The following is a 20,545-nucleotide window of genomic DNA, read 5'->3' as shown; positions in this document are numbered from 1 at the left end:
ACCTCATCTCACAAATAGTGATATAAAGTTCCACAACAATAAATGCCTTCACAATACCAACCTCTGTATAGACACATGTAACACATCTATAGAACTTGTTAAAAGCTATAAATATCTAGGAGTCTACGTAGACGAAAATTTCAAGTGGCTAACACATATTAATTATCTTCGAAACAAACTAAGAAAAACTGCATATAGCCTGTTTCATTTAAGCAATTGTGCCACTTTCCAAGTCCTGAAACAAGCATACTTCTCCCTAGCTGAATCCACATATTGCAGAAGTCTTCAACAGTCTGTAATGTTGGATGTTTATTCTTTAAATTGTCTTCTTTGAATTAAAGTCTTCTTTGGTTGGCTTCAGATTAATAATTGATTCTTTATTTTAAAAATTCTTTTCTTAAGCCTAAAATTCTTAAACACTACTTTTGAGTGATTCCTAAATCTACTCAATATCTTATTTTCTATTGGTTCTTAGATTCTACTCAATGTAACAATTTGCATTGTTTACATTCTACACATTGGTGTATTGACTCATGTCTGTCTGTGTTTTTGAGTGTGCTTGGAACAAAGCATATTGTCAAATATGCTGACTGTTCAATAAATGTCTTGAGTGATTAAACCCTTTGTTCAATACACAATTCTATTTTAACGCCAAACAGTTGATCTAATTCTTGATCAGCCGCGCTATTCAATTTCCCAACAAGCAAAATGGGACCACACACACAACACGCATGTTCAAGTGTTGCACCATGAACATTTGTATTTCAAGTACTTCAAGTACTTCATGTTATCGTTATAGTTGTTGTTATTGTTTCTGTTATTGTTCTCATTTCTTCTATAATTATTTCTATTGTTGTTATTCATTCCACCACGGTTTACTCTGTCACTGTATCCGCTTCTATTTTGATTGTTATTGTTAAATCTGTTGTTATTATTATTAGTGTTCCTATTCATGTTGTTATTATTATTGTAGTTACTTCCATTTCGGGAATAATTAGAGTTAAAGTTACTTATGTTGTTATTATTAAAATTTCTAAAATTGTTCCTTGGTTTCATAGACTGGAACATTACTTGGTTCTGTCTCATATCAGTTGAAGCTTCTATTGCTATTTCGATAGCCTCGCTAAGCTTCTTCACCCTGCTTGCTTCTATGGTTCTAACAATGTCATTGTTTTTTAATCCGTTTTTGAATGTGTTAAATGCTATAACTGCATTTGTTTCACTTATTACGTTTCTGTTTTCTTCTCCCAAATTACTTATTTGAATTTCATTCAATTCCATTGTTAATTGCTCTATTCTGTCTGAGAACCTTCTTATTGTGTCCGTTTGTGTTAATCTTGTCAATTCATTTAGAATTATATTTGGTGACTTTTTTGGTTTATACGTTTCCTTTAATGTTGAAATTAAAGTGTCTATAGAGGTTGGTACCTCTGTCTGTCTGAGTCTATTTTGTACTTTAAGTGTTAACTTTGTTTTGTATACAAAGTTGAAAAATGAGTTTCTTTTACTTTGTGGGAACGTGTCCCTCAGAATCTCCAAATTTGCTATAAATGGATTTAATTCTTCCTTTGTTCCACTGAAAGATGTTATCAGTTTAGAAATAGATGCCAATTCGGCAGCGTTAAGACTCTCTTCCGTCATTTTGTCTTTAGTTTCTTTTTTCTCTGTCATCACTGCAGTACTACTGGATTGCATGGATTTATCTTCATGCAATTTTAAAATATTTAATGCGTCTTTCCGCAATTCACTAAACTTGTTAATATGTACTTGTTTTTCTTTTGACGTCAATTTACTGTCATTTAAAATGCTTATAGCAGTTTTTTCCAAATCTTTAATTTCCTTTATTTTATCTTGTATTGTTTTTGTCGTGTATGTTTTACTTAATGATTTCTTTGCGTTTGTTATTAGGGTATTTAGTCGTTCATATATCCTATTCATAGTTTAATAATTGAATGCATTTTTTTTTTTATATTTGTTTTACTTTTCTTTATTTAAAATTTTACCAATCAAGAAACTTTCGCATCATAGCTATTGTTTCCCTTTCAACTGATCGTCCCTCTACTAAGTCCTCCATTGTTGGTTTTCCTTCCAAACCTATCAACTTCCAAAAGTCAGTCAACCACTCTAACGATTGTTCTAATGTTCTGCTTGTATCAATTTTATCTGACCCATAAACTTTCCCATAAATTGGGTTTTTTTGTTCTCCTATTTGGTCCATACTTTTCTGTAATGATTTAATGTAATATTTTTTTTTTTTATATATATATGTATATAATTTGTTATTATAATACTATTTTTATCTATATTTCATTTATAGTGTTGTTGGTATTATTAATGTTTCTATGTTTTATTACATAGTTCTTAAAATATTTGTTTATCTTATATGCTATAAATAATACCAATACTACAATAATTATAGTCTTAATATGATCTGGCATAACGTCCTTTGTATTTTCGGCGTTGCCATTATTTATAATGTTTTCTTGTACTTCCACTTTACTCTGTGGCTTACCCATATTGTAATTTATCTTATTGCCCCAAATAGGACCTACCATTTAAATGTGCATTAAAAAAATTTTATATTTTACATATACATATATTTCTCTTATTTTTAGATTTTATTTATTACAAAAAAATGTGAATATTTTTATCCTTCTTTGTCTTTCATAAGTCCCATCAATCCTGCAAGACACTAGCCATTTGCTGTTTTTATCTTCTTTATTTTTTTAATCTTTTACCATTATTTTTATTGTAGTCACCACGCATATTGAAATTATTAATTCTGCATTGATTTTTATCTGTTGTTATTCATTTGAAATATTTATCCTCTCATTATATTTTTAGTGCTGCTAGTTTTTCTTTCTTAAAACTTTTAATTTGTTTCTTAGTTTCTCCTATCTCTTTGATGATAGCCTCTTTTCTTCCTTCGCAAATCGTGTAACCAAGCTCTGATTTTAATACATTAAGTTGTATCTTTTTGCGGCTTACGAAATCTCTTCTATTGGTTTTAAATTTTGGAACTTCTAACTTTGGTATTTTTGGTTCATTTTTGCTAATGCACTTTCTAGTCAAATTTTATATATTTTTTTTTTTTTTAAATTTTAAATTCAATTTTATATTATTTTTTTTTTCTTACAAAATCCGTTGTATAGGCAGGATCTTATTGTTGCTCAATCCAGGAATCGGTGTCAGCAGGATCGCCATGTAATGTTGGATGTTTATTCTTTAAATTGTCTTCTTTGAATTAAAGTCTTCTTTGGTTGGCTTCAGATTAATAATTGATTCTTTATTTTAAAAATTCTTTTCTTAAGCCTAAAATTCTTAAACACTACTTTTGAGTGATTCCTAAATCTACTCAATATCTTATTTTCTATTGGTTCTTAGATTCTACTCAATGTAACAATTTGCATTGTTTACATTCTACACATTGGTGTATTGACTCATGCCTGTCTGTGTTTTTGAGTGTGCTTGGAACAAAGCATATTGTCAAATATGCTGACTGTTCAATAAATATCTTGAGTGATTAAACCCTTTGTTCAATACACAATTCTATTTTAACGCCAAACAGTTGATCTAATTCTTGATCAGCCGCGCTATTCAATTTCCCAACAAGCAAAATGGGACCACACACACAACACGCATGTTCAAGTGTTGCACCATGAACATTTGTATTTCAAGTACTTCATGTGCACACTACAAGTCACAAAATCAAATATTAAAAATACTGCTAAAAAATTATCAACACAACAAACAAATATTTCAATATGAAATTATATATGGCAACGCTAATAGCGCAAGTGCAAACAACACCAGAAATATTAACAACATAAACAACAACACAAACATCAGCACACATCCCAACACCACAAATCTATATAACACAAACCTCAACAACACAAATCTCACCAACATAAGTACCAACAATACGCACTTCAACACAAATCTCAACAACACAAATTTCAACAACACAAATCTCAACAACATAAGTACCAACAACTCAAATACCAACAACACACATTTCAACACAAATACCAACACAAATGTCAACAACACACATTTCAACACAAATCTCAACAACACAAATACCAATTCAAATCTCAACAACACAAACACCAACAACACACATTTCAACACAAATCTCAACAACACAAATACCAATTCAAATCTCAACAACACCAATACCAACAACACAAATACCTACAACACAAATCTCAACAACTCAAACGCCAATTACGCTTATGTCACCTCACACATAAATCTGAACATCACAAACAACAACAATACAAATGCTAACATTTTCAACACGGCAAACAACATAGCTACCAAACTACAAATACTAAACATTAAAAGTATATACTGTACCACTTTAATTAATGAGTTCTACAATGATCAGAGATTCCTGAAACCAATCGACCACCTGTACAACACAAGACGTCGAGCAGAAGGAAGATACAAAGTAGATCGCCACAGAAATAACTACGGTAAAAATTCTTTAAATGTCATACTACCAAATATTTTCAATACTATACCAACTAATATATTAAACATTCCTAATATTTATAAAAGAAAAAAATTATTAAAATTATATTACATAAATTCGCAATGAAAATAAAACAGTAAAATTGTATTTTATATTATATGTAATTACATCCTGCAGACAAGCCATTTGGCTTCGCGGGGTTAGAATTAAGAAAAATGTAAATCAATTTCAAAGTTAATAATAAATAAAGAATGAAAAAAATAAAATAAAACTGAAAAAAAAATAACTCCAACAAACACGAATCCACTTTAATCTGTGGAAAAAACAGATAGAATACAGACTTTTCCTGGAGAAGCCAAACGTGATTCCCAAAGGTCATCAATGGGCACAATTACAATTATAGTGTTGTCTTGTAGTACTTAATTCTCGGTATCAGATTTAAATATTATTGATACTGATCACGATATATGTATATGAAAAACAAATTATTTAATTTTCTTTTTATATAAAAAAATTTAGGAGATAGCTAGTTATGCTTCTCAAGATCAAAACTTCTTTTCAGACTGCCGGAAATAACCAAAAAAAAAAGTGACCAACGGCACATGCGATAATTATGTATTAAACATTTATCAATGAAATATTGATGGTTCTGAATGAATATTTTTCAAGGCGAGTTTACACCTTACTACAGGGTTCGGAATTCTGTTTTAAATAAATGGTTTCATGAATCATGGAAATATAAATCAACTAAACCGTTAGGAGTTTATAAATAAGATTATACAAAAAAAATAAAGAAATGTTGTAATTAAATAAAACAAATTAAGTTTAAAGAAAAAAATAATAATTTTGAAGATTGTTATTGTATTGATAGAAAATATACGTTTAAATTATCACTTGCCCCACGTTGGGCGCCAAAATGTCCGATGAAGAGCTTTTTCTTCACCGGCAACGATATAGAGCAATTCAGTATTTTGGAATTGTTGTCTATATGTCACTGAAAAGTTTGTTGGGCAATTAAATAAACCGAAACGTAAAGAAATCACGACCGTAGTACCGACAAAATAAAAAGATGCTTGATCGAATTCAATTATGACAATGTTTTCTTTATTTCAAATTAATGTTCTTAAACCAGTAATGTTCACGCCATACAACAATTGTTTGAAAAATTTACACACATTTGTTACGCTCTTTTAAAAACTTTTGTTAATTCATCGTTTAGCTCTCGATGAAAACACATGCGACGGACTATCGTCATTTTTTTCAGACATTTACTAAGCATTGTTGTTGGTTGTTTTTGGACGAAGCAAAGCAAACACAAGCGTTTCAATTGCAATTGAACACAAAATAACAAAGTCAAAAATAAATACAAAATTAAATAGAATTTAGGCCGTATAATGCATATTTTTTCTTTTCCTTAAAATTTAAATTACATTCATTAAATAAATTGGTTATATGTGACAAAAATTCTAAATCTAAACATTCATTATTTTGTTCTTATTTTAAATGTTTGACATTATGTTTGCTGGGTAGCTCTCTCACCAATACATCTTCATTTTTATTTTTGAACATCACTGTCTTAAACCAGTGATGTTCATCCCATACAACAATTGTTTAAAAAATTTAAACACATTTGTTACGCTCTTTTAAAGAGCGTAATAAATGTCTCATTTTTTCAGAAATTCAATAAGCATTGTTGTTGGTTGGTTTTTGGATGAAGCATAGCAAACACACGCGTTTCAATTACAATTGAACACAAAAAAACAAAGTTAAAAATAAATAAAAAATTTGAGAGTATTTCGGCCGTATAATGTATATTCTTTCATTTCCTTAAAATTTAAATTATATTCATTTAATAAATTGGTTTTATTTGACAAAAATTCTAAATTTAAACTTTCTTCATTTTGTTGTTATTTTAAGTGTTTGACATTATGTTTGCTGGGTAGCTCTCTCACCAAATATCTTCATTTTTATTTTTGAACATCACTGTCTTAAACCTAACAATGTATCATGTAAATAAGAGCTACACTGTTGTTGTTGTTGTATTTATTATTTTTTGACTCTCACTTCCAATGTACCAATTCAACTTATTAATAATAAGTATGTACCTATATGTATATGAATGTATGCAAAAACAAAATACTAAATATATTGCATTTTTAAAACAACAACAACATACTTGTTACAAGAATTGAAGTGAGAAACAAATAATAAAAACTTAGGGGTCATTACCAAAACAAGTTACAGTGGTTAGTATGAACAAAAATGCTAACAAATTACAGTGACAACAGTGAGCCAAAAATATGAACAAATTTAATACAATAAAAAATGGAAAATAAAAGAAATTAATCAAATTAATAATAACAATAAAGATTATTAGTAAATATGATACGGTGACCTAATACCATATATGTTTCATCAATATTGGTGGACAATAACATTCTTAAAAGTGTACCACAAAAAAACGTGTGGCCTATTTATATATAAGACTAGCTGTCCCGACAAACGTTGTTCTGTCATAGCTCACACAAAGTTTGAAGACTCCCACGATAATAGTACTCCAGATATTCAATAATAAATGTTTATTTCGTATGGGAGGTACCACGCCCATTTTACCTATATAGGTCAATTGTGAATCTAAACCATCCAGGGACCCACTCAAACACACACACAAAATTTCATCGAAATCGGCCCAGCCATTAAGGAGGAATTCAGTTACTAACACACGTACAGAAGAATTATATATATAAAGATAACGTGCTGAATAAGAGGACGATATTACAATAGGTCGGTTGTTGATAATAATTTCTACAGAAATATTCTCAATTGACTTAGTGTTCCATATATTTACGTTCTTATGTTTAATAGTTTTATGGATTAGCAGAGCAACGCGCCCTCCTCTAGCGTATGTTCTGTCATTTCTATAAAACCAATAGTTTTTTTAGGAAAGGTTTATGATTTTCCGTTAGGAATGTTTCGTTTAGCGAAGTAACTTTTATTTTTTCTCTTTCAAGTATTAACTCTAGTTGTTTTATTTTAGAAAAGCATGAAATCCCGTTAACATTCATGTGAAATGGGTTAGAGTTAGAGAGAATCCATGAGCATATTTTACCATAGACATAACTACTTTAATTTGCTGCACTTTCGATGTGTATCGTTGCAAATCATCCATTTGCAGTAGTGAATATATCAAAAAGTTCATCTATACTAAAGAGGTTAGAACTATCTTTAACTTGGCTTGCAAAGCTGACGTTGTTATTAACCCTGTTATTGTTGATGTTTTGGTTTGTGTTGCGTAGGGATGGAAACTCTGTAGCGTTAAATTGAAAGGAGTTATCCACTTGTTGCCTTTGGATCCTGGTAGTTTTACGTGTTACTCTAGCTCTTGTCTCTAGGTAAAGTGAACAAATAAAGCTTGAGTGTCTGTAATTCTCAAACACTCTATAGTTTTATTTGTATAATATCTTTAGTTTTTCTAAAGTCTTTTGGGAAAAGGTTTCCTGAAATGCGCATAGGAACTGGCTTATCCCCCAACAATAAATTTCAGTGAATTTATCAAATTAAAAATTGGGAATTTAGCATAAAATAATTTTACTAAAATACTAATTTTGTATTCCTGAATAACCTTTTGACAATTTATATCATTTGCAGCATGATCTGTTCTGTATTTTCCATATTTTTTTGTGGGAATTTCCATTACAAAAGAGGGAGATAAGTTGTAACTTATCAATTCTTTTTTGATGTCTTCAGCGTCGATGCGAGGAAGGAGTGAAACTCTATTTCTGACTTTGTTGTTTTGTGTTCAATTGTAATTGAAACGCGTGTGTTTGCAATGCTTAATAAATTTCTGAAAAAAATTAGACATTTGTTATGCTCTTTTAAAGAGAATAAGAATATATGTGTTGTTCGTCTGCCCAATGGTGCTATGAAATGGCAATCCCTGAAGTAGATCATAATAAAAAAATATTTTACTAAGGAATGCGTATCTGTGTATAAAAAAATTCTTGATTATTTGAATAAATGGTTTGATTACACAGTGCAACAGTGAAAAAAACACACGATCATGACTATATAGGTTCGACTCTACTACCAAAGGGTAGTAAAACCATATACTCAGTTTGTCCATTTTGGTGACCGATTTTTTTTTATGGGCCCCCAAAGTTTCTGAAAATCAGTTGGGCCTCTAAAAAAGGTGTCATCAGTTTTTGGTTAACAGCTAATTCAGACTTTGTGATACAGCTTAACTTTATATGGCAATAATATAGCTAAGATTCCGCCAAATAAATTTTGTTAGAATTTTTTTCCAAAAAATATCTTTTTCGTGCATTTTTGTTGAAAAAATATAGGAAGAAAATTTTTTTTACATTTTTTAGAATAACTTCCAGGGTCTCCTAATTTTTCACTAACAATATTTAGCAAAGTTGTAGCTACGGTAAAGTTGAACAACTCTTGACAACATATCAATGCATTCTGAACGTGTCTAGTCATTCTAAATAGCACATAAAGATCACTTTGTACCTTAACAATTTTCGTTTTTACTATTTTTTTTACGCTAAAACAGAGATTTTTTGTTAAAATAGTATGATCAAGTCCCCACTTCTATGTTGTGCCGTATTATTTACTCGGCTGAGGTGTTCGGAATGGGGATCAGTGAGTGGACCCTCAATGTCACACATTTAAAAAAAAATCGCCAATTTATGCGTTTATGATCCGAATGAGCTGAAATTTAAAATGTAGATAGTCCTTGAGAAGGTCTACAAAAATATGCTTTTATCTGTAGGTATCTCTTTTAGTTCAAGAGATATTTAAGTTTAATTTTTTTTTAAATTTTGCTCGATCTTTTTTTGGTATTTTATATATGATGGGCCTATGTTTTTTATATACGACGTATATTTGCGATAAAATTCTAAAGAAAATAAAATAAACCTGATAACAATTATTTCGTCCCTATAAAAAGTTACACGCATCCAAAGTTGAAGCATCTTTTTATATATTTCAACTCTGTATGCGTGTGGTTTTTAAGTTTTTTCCCAAAAAAGTCCCCATATTTTTTCTTTTATAAAAAACTAATTTTCTTCGTGGCTATATACATTTATTTATGATCTGGAAAGAGAACTTAATGCAAAAACGTATAAAGTAAAATTTGACTAACTTAAGCGGACATTGTACCCCCCAGCCCTATCCAAACTTGGGCAATTTTGAAACAAAATTTTAGATTTGAGTAAAAAATTCTAAAAACGCAAAGCACGGATCCTCAAAAGCTCGTCATTTTGTATAGCCCTATATATTGTTTATATACATACAAACCGTTTTTAATATCATACTGTAAATAACGTCAAAGTGGGCTATTTTCTAAAAAAAAACTCAGTTTTTGGAACACATTCTCCCCGTTTTAGGAATTTCGATGTTTGAAAAAAAAAGAATGGCAACATTAGTGACGCCATTGACTTAAGAACATTTAGATCTATATTACTTCCAAATTTTATTGTGATGTCTGTAACAGGGTTTACAATTGCTACTATATTAGCCGTCAATTGCAGTAAATATACATTTTTATCAATCTGCATACTAAAAATATAGTTACTATTATAATTTTGTATAACTCTGCTAATATAAATTGCTGTTACTATTCATATATTACTATACAAATTGCAATGTTAGTTTGCAATTTCTAGTAGCAGATACAAACAGTTGTCAACTCGTTATTGTAGCACAACAACCAAAATATATGTTCGTGCTATAGCAGCATACACACTTTTTTGCCGAACTAATATTGCGCGTCAGCATTCGTTTTTGTTTTGTTGTGCTAGCAATTTTCTCTGGCAGCAATTTACATTTCTTTGGTTGCTCTGCTATGGTTGCATTGATATTTCTTGTTTTTTGGCTATTTGGATGCTGCTAGTTATTTTATTGTCAAGTATGTAATACGAAATAACGATTATTCATTAGTGTAAATATTTTTGAATCTAACTGAGATATTGACTTGCATTTTTTTTGTAAGACCAAAAATTAAAATATCTAAACAAGAAAAAAAATGTTCGGAATAAATGTGGATCAAATTGTTCCTAATATGTATTTGCAATCCTATTAAAATTTTGATAAAAATTTTAGTTTTAGAAACTCAATAAATATGTAATATGTAATAAAATCTTTATTTATTAGCAAAACTCAATGAAATTTTCAACGTTTTTTAAATTTGTCATTCCAAATTACAAAGTGTAAAAAACCTTTTCAAAAGGTCAAAAGGAATCCCACAATTCCTAAAAATGTATGCGAAAATCCCGAAAATGGTATTTTTTACAATTTTAACCATAGGGTCTACATTTCCTCCGGGGCTGGGAAAATACTTTGGGGATAAATAGGAAACACATCAAGGTTTCTAAAGCTGCTTTCCGTTTTTTGATCCCAACTTTGGGATTTTAGAACATGTGGCCCAAAGTTGAAATTTTGATAAAAAAATAGGTCAAATTCCGAAGGACGAAAGGGCAACATGTTCAAAAAATAGGACATGTTTTTTATACCAAAATGTTCTCTGTAAAGCTACCTTACAGAAAAACATAAAATTGTTATATGTTCTTAAAGAAATTTTTTTTTTAATAAAAAAGAGTTCAGTCACCTGTTCATCCAAAAAACAGCAAAAATCTACTATTTTTTGAATTCTTAAATTGAAAATCGTTTATTTTTGGATCTATAATCGATATTACTCTGAAATATTTTGTATATTACTGATAATTTAGTTGTCTAACTAACAAAAAAAATCGAGCCTGTTCGGTACAAAAGTACGACATCTATTTTTAAAAAAGCGGACCAAGGTATGGCAAAATTTTAAAATTTCAATTTTGAAATGCTTATAACTCGAAAAGTATAAGAGATAAATAGCACACGCAAGCATATTTTTTCAAGACATAGGCGAGCGCTTTCTAAACATATAAAACTCTTTGAAATCGAGTGGGAAACAAAAAAAATGGCACGTGTTTAAAAATTTTGCATGTCGAAGGTACCTTATTTTGAGCCCCCATAGCGCCGCCCCTGGGGCATTTGTTGGGCCCATTTTAATAATTTAAACTCGAATACTCATTGGCTACGCCCGCGTCAAATTTTATCCTGATCAGATCAGCAGTTTAGAAATGCCAGATTTATTTCAAACAAATTTTGATTCTGCCCAACTGTACATTGGGTGTGTTTACTGATATGTTGTTATGCACTTATCAAGAACAGCAACTGATAGCATCAATTGCAGAAATGTCAATTGTGCTATAGCACAACCACAGAAGTGTGTATTTTTGCTAGAAAAGTTTGACAGAACAACAAAATAAAACGAATGGAGTGCAATATTAGCACGACAAAAAAACTGTGTGTGCTACTAAAGCACGAACATATATTTTGGTGGATGTGCAATTAATTGTGTTTGCTACTAAAAATTGCAGACTAGCATTGCAATTTTAATAGTAATACGAACGAACAGTATGAATATTTATATTAGTTGATTGTGATGAAATGAGATAATTTCATATTTATTGCATAGTCAAATGTAAGCAATATGTTGATAGAGCTGAATATCGAAACCCTGGTCTGTAACTGTTCAAATTTTACATTAATTCAGAATTTTTATTTTTCTTGGTGGAAAATCACCATTTTATAATATAGTTAGTTTTTAAGGTAAAATACGTCCGAAAAAACACAAAATTTATTCATTTCACTAAAATGTCAATCTACAAGTCATAAGGTTTCCACCGATATCAAAAACTTATATAAAAAGCTTATATTTACTCTTCAGAAGCTCCAAAAACCTTGCCCACTTTCAAAAATTTTCATGTTTTTTCATATCTTGCATCAAGCCGGTCTTGCGTGATCAAGATTGGATAAAGTGATGCGCCCGGATCATATCGATAATGGTTTGCCAATTCTTCGTTATTCCAGCACAATAGAGAAGTATACACTTGAACATACATTTTTAACAAAAAATTTTTGTTTTAGACTCAAATAATAGTAAAAAACTAAAATTTTAAGCTATAAAGTGATTTTTTACAGCTATTTAGAATGCCTAGATATGTTCAGATTGCATTGATATGTTCACAAGAGTTATTCAGATTTACCATAGCTAAAAAAAGTTCTAAAAAAAGTAAAAAAAAAATTTTCTTCCTATATTTTTTCAATAAAAGTGCACGAAAAAGCTATATTTTGGAAACAAATTTTAACAAAATTTATTTGGCGGACTCTTAGCTATATTATTGCCATATAAAGTTAAGCCGAATCACAAAGTCTGAATTAGCTGATAACGAAAAACTGATGACACCTTTTTTAGAGGCCCTACTGATTTTCAGAAACTTTGGGGGCCCATAAAAAAAATCGGTCACTAAAATGGACAAACTGAGTATAGGGGTTTACTACCCTTTAGTAGTAGAGTCGAACCTATACTGTCATGATCTTGTGTTTTTCCAAAAGTCTTCATTTGTTGCATAGTGTTACTGAACAGAAGCTTTTTTAACAAATGTTGAACAGAATATCACTATTACACAATATAAACTTCTATGAGTATCCAAAAAATCATTTAAATACAGTAATCCAAAAATGATTAAAATTTTTTGATAAAGTCTAATTTTGAAAGTCTAAATTTGTTTATGATACTGCAATATATTTTTATTGTACCGCCTAGTAATTGCTATGTAGAGCGTGTTTTCTGCGTCATGAAAAATAAATGGCATGATACTGCTTGTGCCTTTAGTTAAAGATTAGCTGAGTTTGTTGAATTTATTACTTCAAATAAGATTTAACTATTCCCATTTTATTTACGTTTTTGTTTTGTTAAAGTGTTATGAGTTTAGATTTTACGCAATTTGAATTAATGTGTTGTTGTTGATTTTAATAAATAAAATGGGATCATTATTATAAAAAAAAAATTTTTCTCTGATCTTTTAGTGGTGTCCCGTTTTGGAAATTTCAAAAGGTGGCAAGTAGGGTGATCGATTATTCAACATTTTTTAGAAACCGGTTTTCGGTTTCTCCGAAAAATTGCAATTTAAATAAACCGGTTTTTTGGAAAAATATTAAAACGCCTAGAAATAGGAAGAAAAAAGTTTTATTTATTAAAATAATAGTGATTAAAACAATTTTGATTACTTCTTCTATCCCATTTGACACATTTTGAAACTAATATTTAATTTTTTCTAAAAATGAGTGGTTGATATTTTTGATATTTTATGCATTTTATTTAATTTCAAATGCCAACAACTACGTTAGGTTTTTAGAAAAACAAATTGGCAAAAAAATATCAATAAACTTGTTTGGACTTAAGGTCTTTTGTTACGCACAATTAAGTTACATTTTTTCAGCGCTTTGGTAGGACTACAATATATCTTTGGTAGCTCTAATATATATCTGTCTCTTTTCATCATACTTGCTGAACTACTGTTTTTCTTATCCTTCATAAGGTCTTCGGGTAAAATTTTGCCCATTTTGAAATTAAAATTGATTTTTTTCTACAAATTTCTGATATTTTATGACTTTAATTTCAAGTGTCAACAACTACGTTAGGCTTTTTTTAAAAAAAAAAATCTATTTTCTATTTAAGTCAAATTTGACCCGAAGATCGTTAACGTCAGTAAATTTGAAGACCTTATGAAGGTAAAATAATCTCTTAGGAATAAGTAAAACGCAGTTTAAATGCTTTGGAGCAGGGAAGCGCAAAAAGAGAAATTGCAATTTGTGTGCATGTATAGGTTAAAAATAAAAAATCCGCAACAAAATCATGCAACAGAATGAAATATTTGTATTTTTACGCTCAATTGTTTGCAACTAAATGAGTTATTTGTATTTTTTACGCTCTTGCTTTTTACTTTCGGGTTGCCCTGCCAACAATTACTATCCAAAAATTGTCCCAAACGTATCATCTTGAAGTTGAAACTCATCGAATATGATCTCGCTTTCTTATCGTAATAGTGTCACAGTGCGGGAGAAAACGTGCCACGCATATGATACCTACCAATTCTATTCAATGTATTATTATTATATCTAAATTTATGTCTAAAAAGTGTCCAGAGAGAAGATAATGTTTCCAATTCTGCTTCTTGCATTAAAATGGAAATATTTTATTGCATTCCAGTTATGAAAACACTATGTATGCATATACTTATTTACATTAAAAATAAATAAAATAATGATATACTTAACTTAATATGACTTTAATTAAAAATTAGAGTATTAAAAATTATATAAAATATGTTTCACTAATTAATTGGAATACGTATTTACATTAAAAAAAAACTTCACTAGTTATTGCACTAACTCTATACCTTTAAAAAAAACTTTATTTATTGATACACTTTTAACAAACACTTCAATTACAAATATAATTTAAATTAATCACCAATTATTTAATAAAACTTTATTTATCACTATTTAATTTGAACTTAAGTTAAAATACACACTTTTTATTTAACACAACCGATGATTTTAAACTTCATAAATATGCTGAGTATTGTCATGTTCTTCTTCTTTCTTTTAAAATGTAAACAGTAAAAAGTCGGTATTAATGTAATTTGTTATTGTAAAATTTGTCACTAACCAAAAATAATATTCTTTTGTATACTAAAATGGATCGTTGTTTTATCATAATGTACTTTTTAATATTATCTATTAAGTTAATTTTTAGGGATCTTTGTTTGTAACTAAAATATACTTTAAGATGAGCACAATTCGATAGTAATGTAATTTGTTTTTGTAAAATGTTTTTTATATGCTGAGTAACATTTTTGCGACACAAAAGAGATAAATTTTAGTATACATATCGAAAATATAACTTCCAATTGCTGGCAGGGTGTGTACGTGTAAATCAGGGAAAGGCAACCTATACTATTGCATTTTACGATTGTATTAGTTATACACTCTCTCCGCTCTCACCACGAATCGGTGTTGCCAGTAAACTTTCGTCTCTTTTCCCCAATTAAAAATGTAAAATCTCATATTGTTCATCATACATCTTCAAAAGTTGGGACATTTTTTTTTTCACTGGCAACGCTGATTCTTAAATTGTGCGATAAAAAAACGATACACAACCTGCTTGTTTGAGTTCTCAAGCTAGACTGATTAAAAGTTGTTTATTTCTCTACAATGCGTGTGCACACGTACGTAAGAGAAGAGTAAATGAAAAACGCGGCGCCCATGTTTTGCCTTTCCCTGGTGTAAATTCACGAAAATGTTCGTAATCTCAACAATATGAACGCCTACCAATGCTTTGGAGTATATCGATTTTTTTTGTTTTTATAAAACTAGACATTGAAAATCATCTTTTACTCGGTGTATTTGTAGGACATATAGAAAACAAAGCATTGAGTTAGTTTTCAGACCAGATCACTTGTGACATTTTCTAAATATAAAAAGTCTTCTAAAATAGTTGAAGTATTTGTTTTAAATTTTTTTTTGGATTTTGAATATTTTTTATACACTAAAACTCATAAAAACACACTTTTAGAAAAAACCGGCTATTCGAGGAGAAAAACCCGGTTTCTTCGACATTCGAAATGTGAGCTTTTCAAAAAAACCGGTTATTAAAAACCGGTCCGATCACCCTAGTGACAATTCTAAATTCGACAGCAATTTCACTTTGAATCTTAAAAATTCAGTTTGTCGACATCAATGTTTTTCGCAGCCAATATAACACGTTCGCTCAACTAATCATGGTTTTTGTTATTTTGAGCAATGTTTAGAAACACCTTTCGGATGAGTTCGGATGTTGATTCGGTGAAATGGCAGAAAGCTATGGGAATTGAATGCAGTCGGTCGAAATGTCAACCGGGATTTTGCCTCAACTCGAGAGTTTATAGGAGAGAGAGGCAATAAGAATGAAGAGGCAAGTATTTACAATTCTATTTTGTTATTTCATTCTCAATATGGCGACAAATTATGTTTTGATATATCTTTTCAGTTCTTTACGGAAATTTAACCTGCAAATTTGAAATACTTTTTTGAAATAATAAAAAAATAAGTGAATAAATAAATATATAAATAATTTAATAGTGAACAAGTGAACAAAATCTAAATTTGGAAGATAGTTATTGTTTATGCCACTCTTTTATTTTTATTGTATTTATTATTTTATATTCTTTGCTTGTAAATATCATTCCCATAAATTCAGAACTGTGTGGTTATGTCTTTTGTTTACTTATTTATAACTTCATTCTTGATGAAGATCATATCTCTTATAACAAGAGAGTATAACTGTTATAATTCAAATATCAGTGGTAAAAAAAAGTAATCATAACCTTAGTTCATTTTCGTGAATTTACACCAGAGGTTCGCAAAAGTAAATCCTCTCACCAATACACTTACTCTCACCAACACATTCAATTTTTTATTTTATTCAGTGCACCTACAAACACACAAATACAAAAACTGAAAAAATAAAGAAAAAGTCATACACCAGTGCTCATGCGTATTCCTAGTTGTCTCGTTGAGTGGACAACGACTACTAAAATGTAAGAGCATAAGAATACGTGTGATTTGATTCTGCACAATTGTGCTATGGGCTGCGCATTACTGATTTACACGTACACAACCCGAAAGTAAACAAAACACACAGCAAGAGAGTAAAAAATACAAATAACTCATTTAGTTGCAAACAATAGAGCGTAAAAATACAAATATTTCATTCTGTTGCTTGATGTTGTTGCGAATACATACATGCACACAAACTACAATTTCTCTTTTTGTGCTTCCCTGCCTTAGTTGTTAGTTGCTAGTAATCGCTCTAAGGAAAAGGTAATTAAACCCCCAAATAAATTTGAAGATTCATAAAACGAATTAAATTTTGTATTTTTTTTCTCCTCACCCCGATTTTCAATTTTGCGGATTATCTACCCCCTCAACATAAACAGTTATTTCTTTACATGTAAAAAAATCCTATTCGTATTCATTGAAATCATATTCATTTGTATTAATCATTTTCCCATTTTTAACACTGAATTTGAATAGGAAAAATGGAAAAACTCCCGTGGATTTTTTATTCATGATTATGATGATTAATAAGTGAACAAGAAGTCCAGCAAACTTGGGAGCTCCAGCAACACAACTTAAACGAGGCTAGAAGTGTATCTGTATCTTTCTACAAATATTTTTTGTTAGCCAAAATAAAGATGACTTTTAAATGGAATCGGGAACACGTAGAATAATTAATAACATCTATACAAGAAAATTCTTGTATTTATGTGAGGTCCACGGAATACATGGACAGAATAAAGAAGGCACAAACGTTCAATTCCATATTAGAAGATATGAAGAAAATGGAATTACGGTGGAAGAAATAAAACGGAAGTGGAAAAATTTTCGTACGCAGTATATACAGGAACTGCGCGCAATGAATTCATCCAAAAAAAGTGGATCTGGAGCGACCGACATTTACACTCCAAAGCTATGGTGTTTTGAAAAATTGGATTTTCTAAGAACACACAGTGAATCAAGGAAAAGTGCAGACAACATCCAGGAGGTAAGTATATGAAAGTCCCTGTTGCTTGTTTCTTGTTACATACAACACAGACTCCCCTTATTACTTTGGTTTATTTACATCTGTAGGTGATTACGGAGGATGAATTGAATCTTCCCAGCTCCTCAGGAAGTTGCACTACCTCTAAAACCAGTTCAGACGAGCCTCCCGCTAATAAAAGGAACAAGGTTCATATGTTTTATGTTACTCAAGCATTTGAGAATTAAAAATATTACTATTTTTAGATAACGGATGCAGTTAAGGATTTTTCTAATCATTTGGAATCTTTTAAAAATATTTTAATTCAAAAGAAATCCGAAAAAATATGCTACAGCTTGCGATGTCCAATGTCTCATGCAGAAGCTGACAAATCAGAGCACTTTATCCTCAAAAGACATACTAGAGCAATCTATGGAAGGAATATTTTCTGAATATGATGTTGACACTTTCTAGTAAGTTTTGTTTTCGACAATATGCATTATATGCATAAAATATATACATATATACTAAATTTTCTTTTTACTATACAATTTCAGAATAACATTAACATTTTTTATACTTATTTCTTAATATTAAAATTGTTAAATATTTTTTGTTTGTTTTTTATATACTAAAAGAGTTTGTTTAATGCATTTGTTTACATTTTTAAACATTTTAAAAAATTGACCAAAACAAATTATATTAAAACCACTTTGTATTCAGTATTAGTTTTTATTTTATTTTTTGGTTTCTTAAAATTATATTTTTTTTTTGTTAATTCTTGACCCGAAATTTGTTTTATTTTAATAATCTATTAAACCATAAATTTGAACAAAAATTGTAATTTAGCTCTTAAACATTTGTTTATAAAGAATAAACACTTTTATATTCAACTTTTAAAATAATGTATAATAATTAAAAACCCTAAAGAAAATTTTTTCCAAACTAAAACCTAAAATTAATTAATTTGTTAATGCCAAAAGTCTTAACATCGACTTTTTGTATTAACAACTGAGATGGCCAATATTTTTATCTCATATATTAAAGCTGAATGCTATGAGAAAACGTCAAAACGACCTTGCCAGATTGGCCGAAAATGTCCACCATGGTGTTTCCGCCAAAACCCAATACCTTTTATCTCTCTTGTCTTTTGGTAGCCATCAAAAAAGGTATAGAAAATAATTTGTTCAATAAAAATTGCTTTATTTTGTTTTCATTTCTTTTTCAACCAAATTTCCTACTGGGCTTTTGCGATAATACTGAGCAAACAAAATAAAACAATTGGGTTTTATTTTGTTTAAATAATCGGCAGAGATTAATTGTTTCCATATTCCTACCAGATTTCAACTTACATACATATTTCATCCCAATATTTGGTCCAACTCGAACCGGATTGGAAGTCAGCTTCAACAAACTCTCTGAGAATTCATTGGATTGCTTAAACCCAGTTTCACTCATTGATATACATAAATATTTGTCAAAGGTACGTTTTTGTTTTTTGCTTTAAGCTAGGTACTCTGTTCAAAATTTCGTGCGAAATGCTGTCAAACTACATATAAAATATTTGGAATGAAATTAATGCGAAATAATTTCGCAAAAGTAGTACTCTGTTTTTATTGTGGAAAACATGTGAAATACATATGGCAACCTAATTTTTCCACACGAAATAACATACGCAGCACTTCTTTCGCACGAAATTAAAACCAACAGCTAGCTGTCAAACAGCATTTAAAATTGTTCGTATGAAAAAACCATAATTTTTCGCATATATGAACAGAGTACTATGCTTTAGTCGTAAAAGTGCATTTCAACAATTAAAGAACAGTTGCTTGTCAATTTAATTTTGGTTATTGCTAAACATTAAATAATAAAAAAAAGTTAGGGGTAGCGTGAATTGCTACATTGATACACTAAGGCCCTAATTGTGTAATTCACTTGCGTTAAACACTTCACCTACGCGGTTGTGAATGCGTAATAATATAAAAATTTTGTAAATCACTACGGCATTGCGTTTAGTCAACGCCGAAATATTACGATGTCACTTCTATTGTCAAATCTCTACGTAGCCGTGGTTGCCATTGTATAAGTTGATACTAAAATTTAAAATAAAAACATACAAAAATATGTACTTATATCGTGTTGGCAATGCTGTAAGCCAAACAGCTGTATGGCGTTTATTTACTTTTGAATCCATAAAATATTTGTTCAAAGAAGACAAAAATATAACAAAATAAATATTAAAAACATAAAAGTGAAGTTTTCTGCTGGGGTAAAGAACGATACTTGTGGAAGCTCAGTACAGGAATTCTGTAACTTTTTAACGACAAAATTTTGTCGTTAAGTTATCAAAATTCATAAGTTAACAATACTTATCGTTAAGAGATACTCCGAATTGAATTATACGGATTATTTTCGTTAAAAATAGTCGGTAAATAACGACATTTGTCAGGATAACAACAAATAAAATGTTCTAGTTAAGCCATAACGATAATTGTTAAGAAGTTAGTTTTGTAACATAAATATTTGAAATAAGCCGTTCTTAGAAAGTACGATTGGTCAACCTTTTTGTGTTCGTTAGATACAGACTGATTTGAGTTTTAAATATACAAATT

General features: G+C 29.7%; 1 protein-coding gene and 1 long non-coding RNA gene across 2 annotated transcripts; both read left to right on the top strand.

Annotated features, from left to right (window-relative positions):
* Positions 1–3,658: 3,658 nt before the first annotated feature.
* On the top strand, positions 3,659–4,701 carry LOC135949909 (homeobox protein 3-like). Its single transcript, XM_065499369.1, has 2 exons — positions 3,659–4,481; positions 4,658–4,701. Exons 1-2 carry the CDS (start codon positions 3,659–3,661, stop codon positions 4,699–4,701), a joined length of 867 nt encoding a protein of 288 aa, XP_065355441.1.
* A 12,751-nt stretch (positions 4,702–17,452) lies between these two features.
* Positions 17,453–18,745, top strand: LOC135949493 (uncharacterized). The gene is made up of 4 exons (XR_010575872.1): positions 17,453–17,957; positions 18,044–18,142; positions 18,200–18,406; positions 18,491–18,745. It is a non-coding gene; the product is annotated as an uncharacterized LOC135949493 (long non-coding RNA).
* The last annotated feature ends 1,800 nt before the right edge of the window (positions 18,746–20,545 follow it).

This window comes from Calliphora vicina, chromosome 1 (assembly GCF_958450345.1).
Source record: "Calliphora vicina chromosome 1, idCalVici1.1, whole genome shotgun sequence".
NCBI lineage: Eukaryota > Metazoa > Arthropoda > Insecta > Diptera > Calliphoridae > Calliphora > Calliphora vicina.
This window is presented reverse-complemented; position numbering and strand designations above follow the sequence as displayed.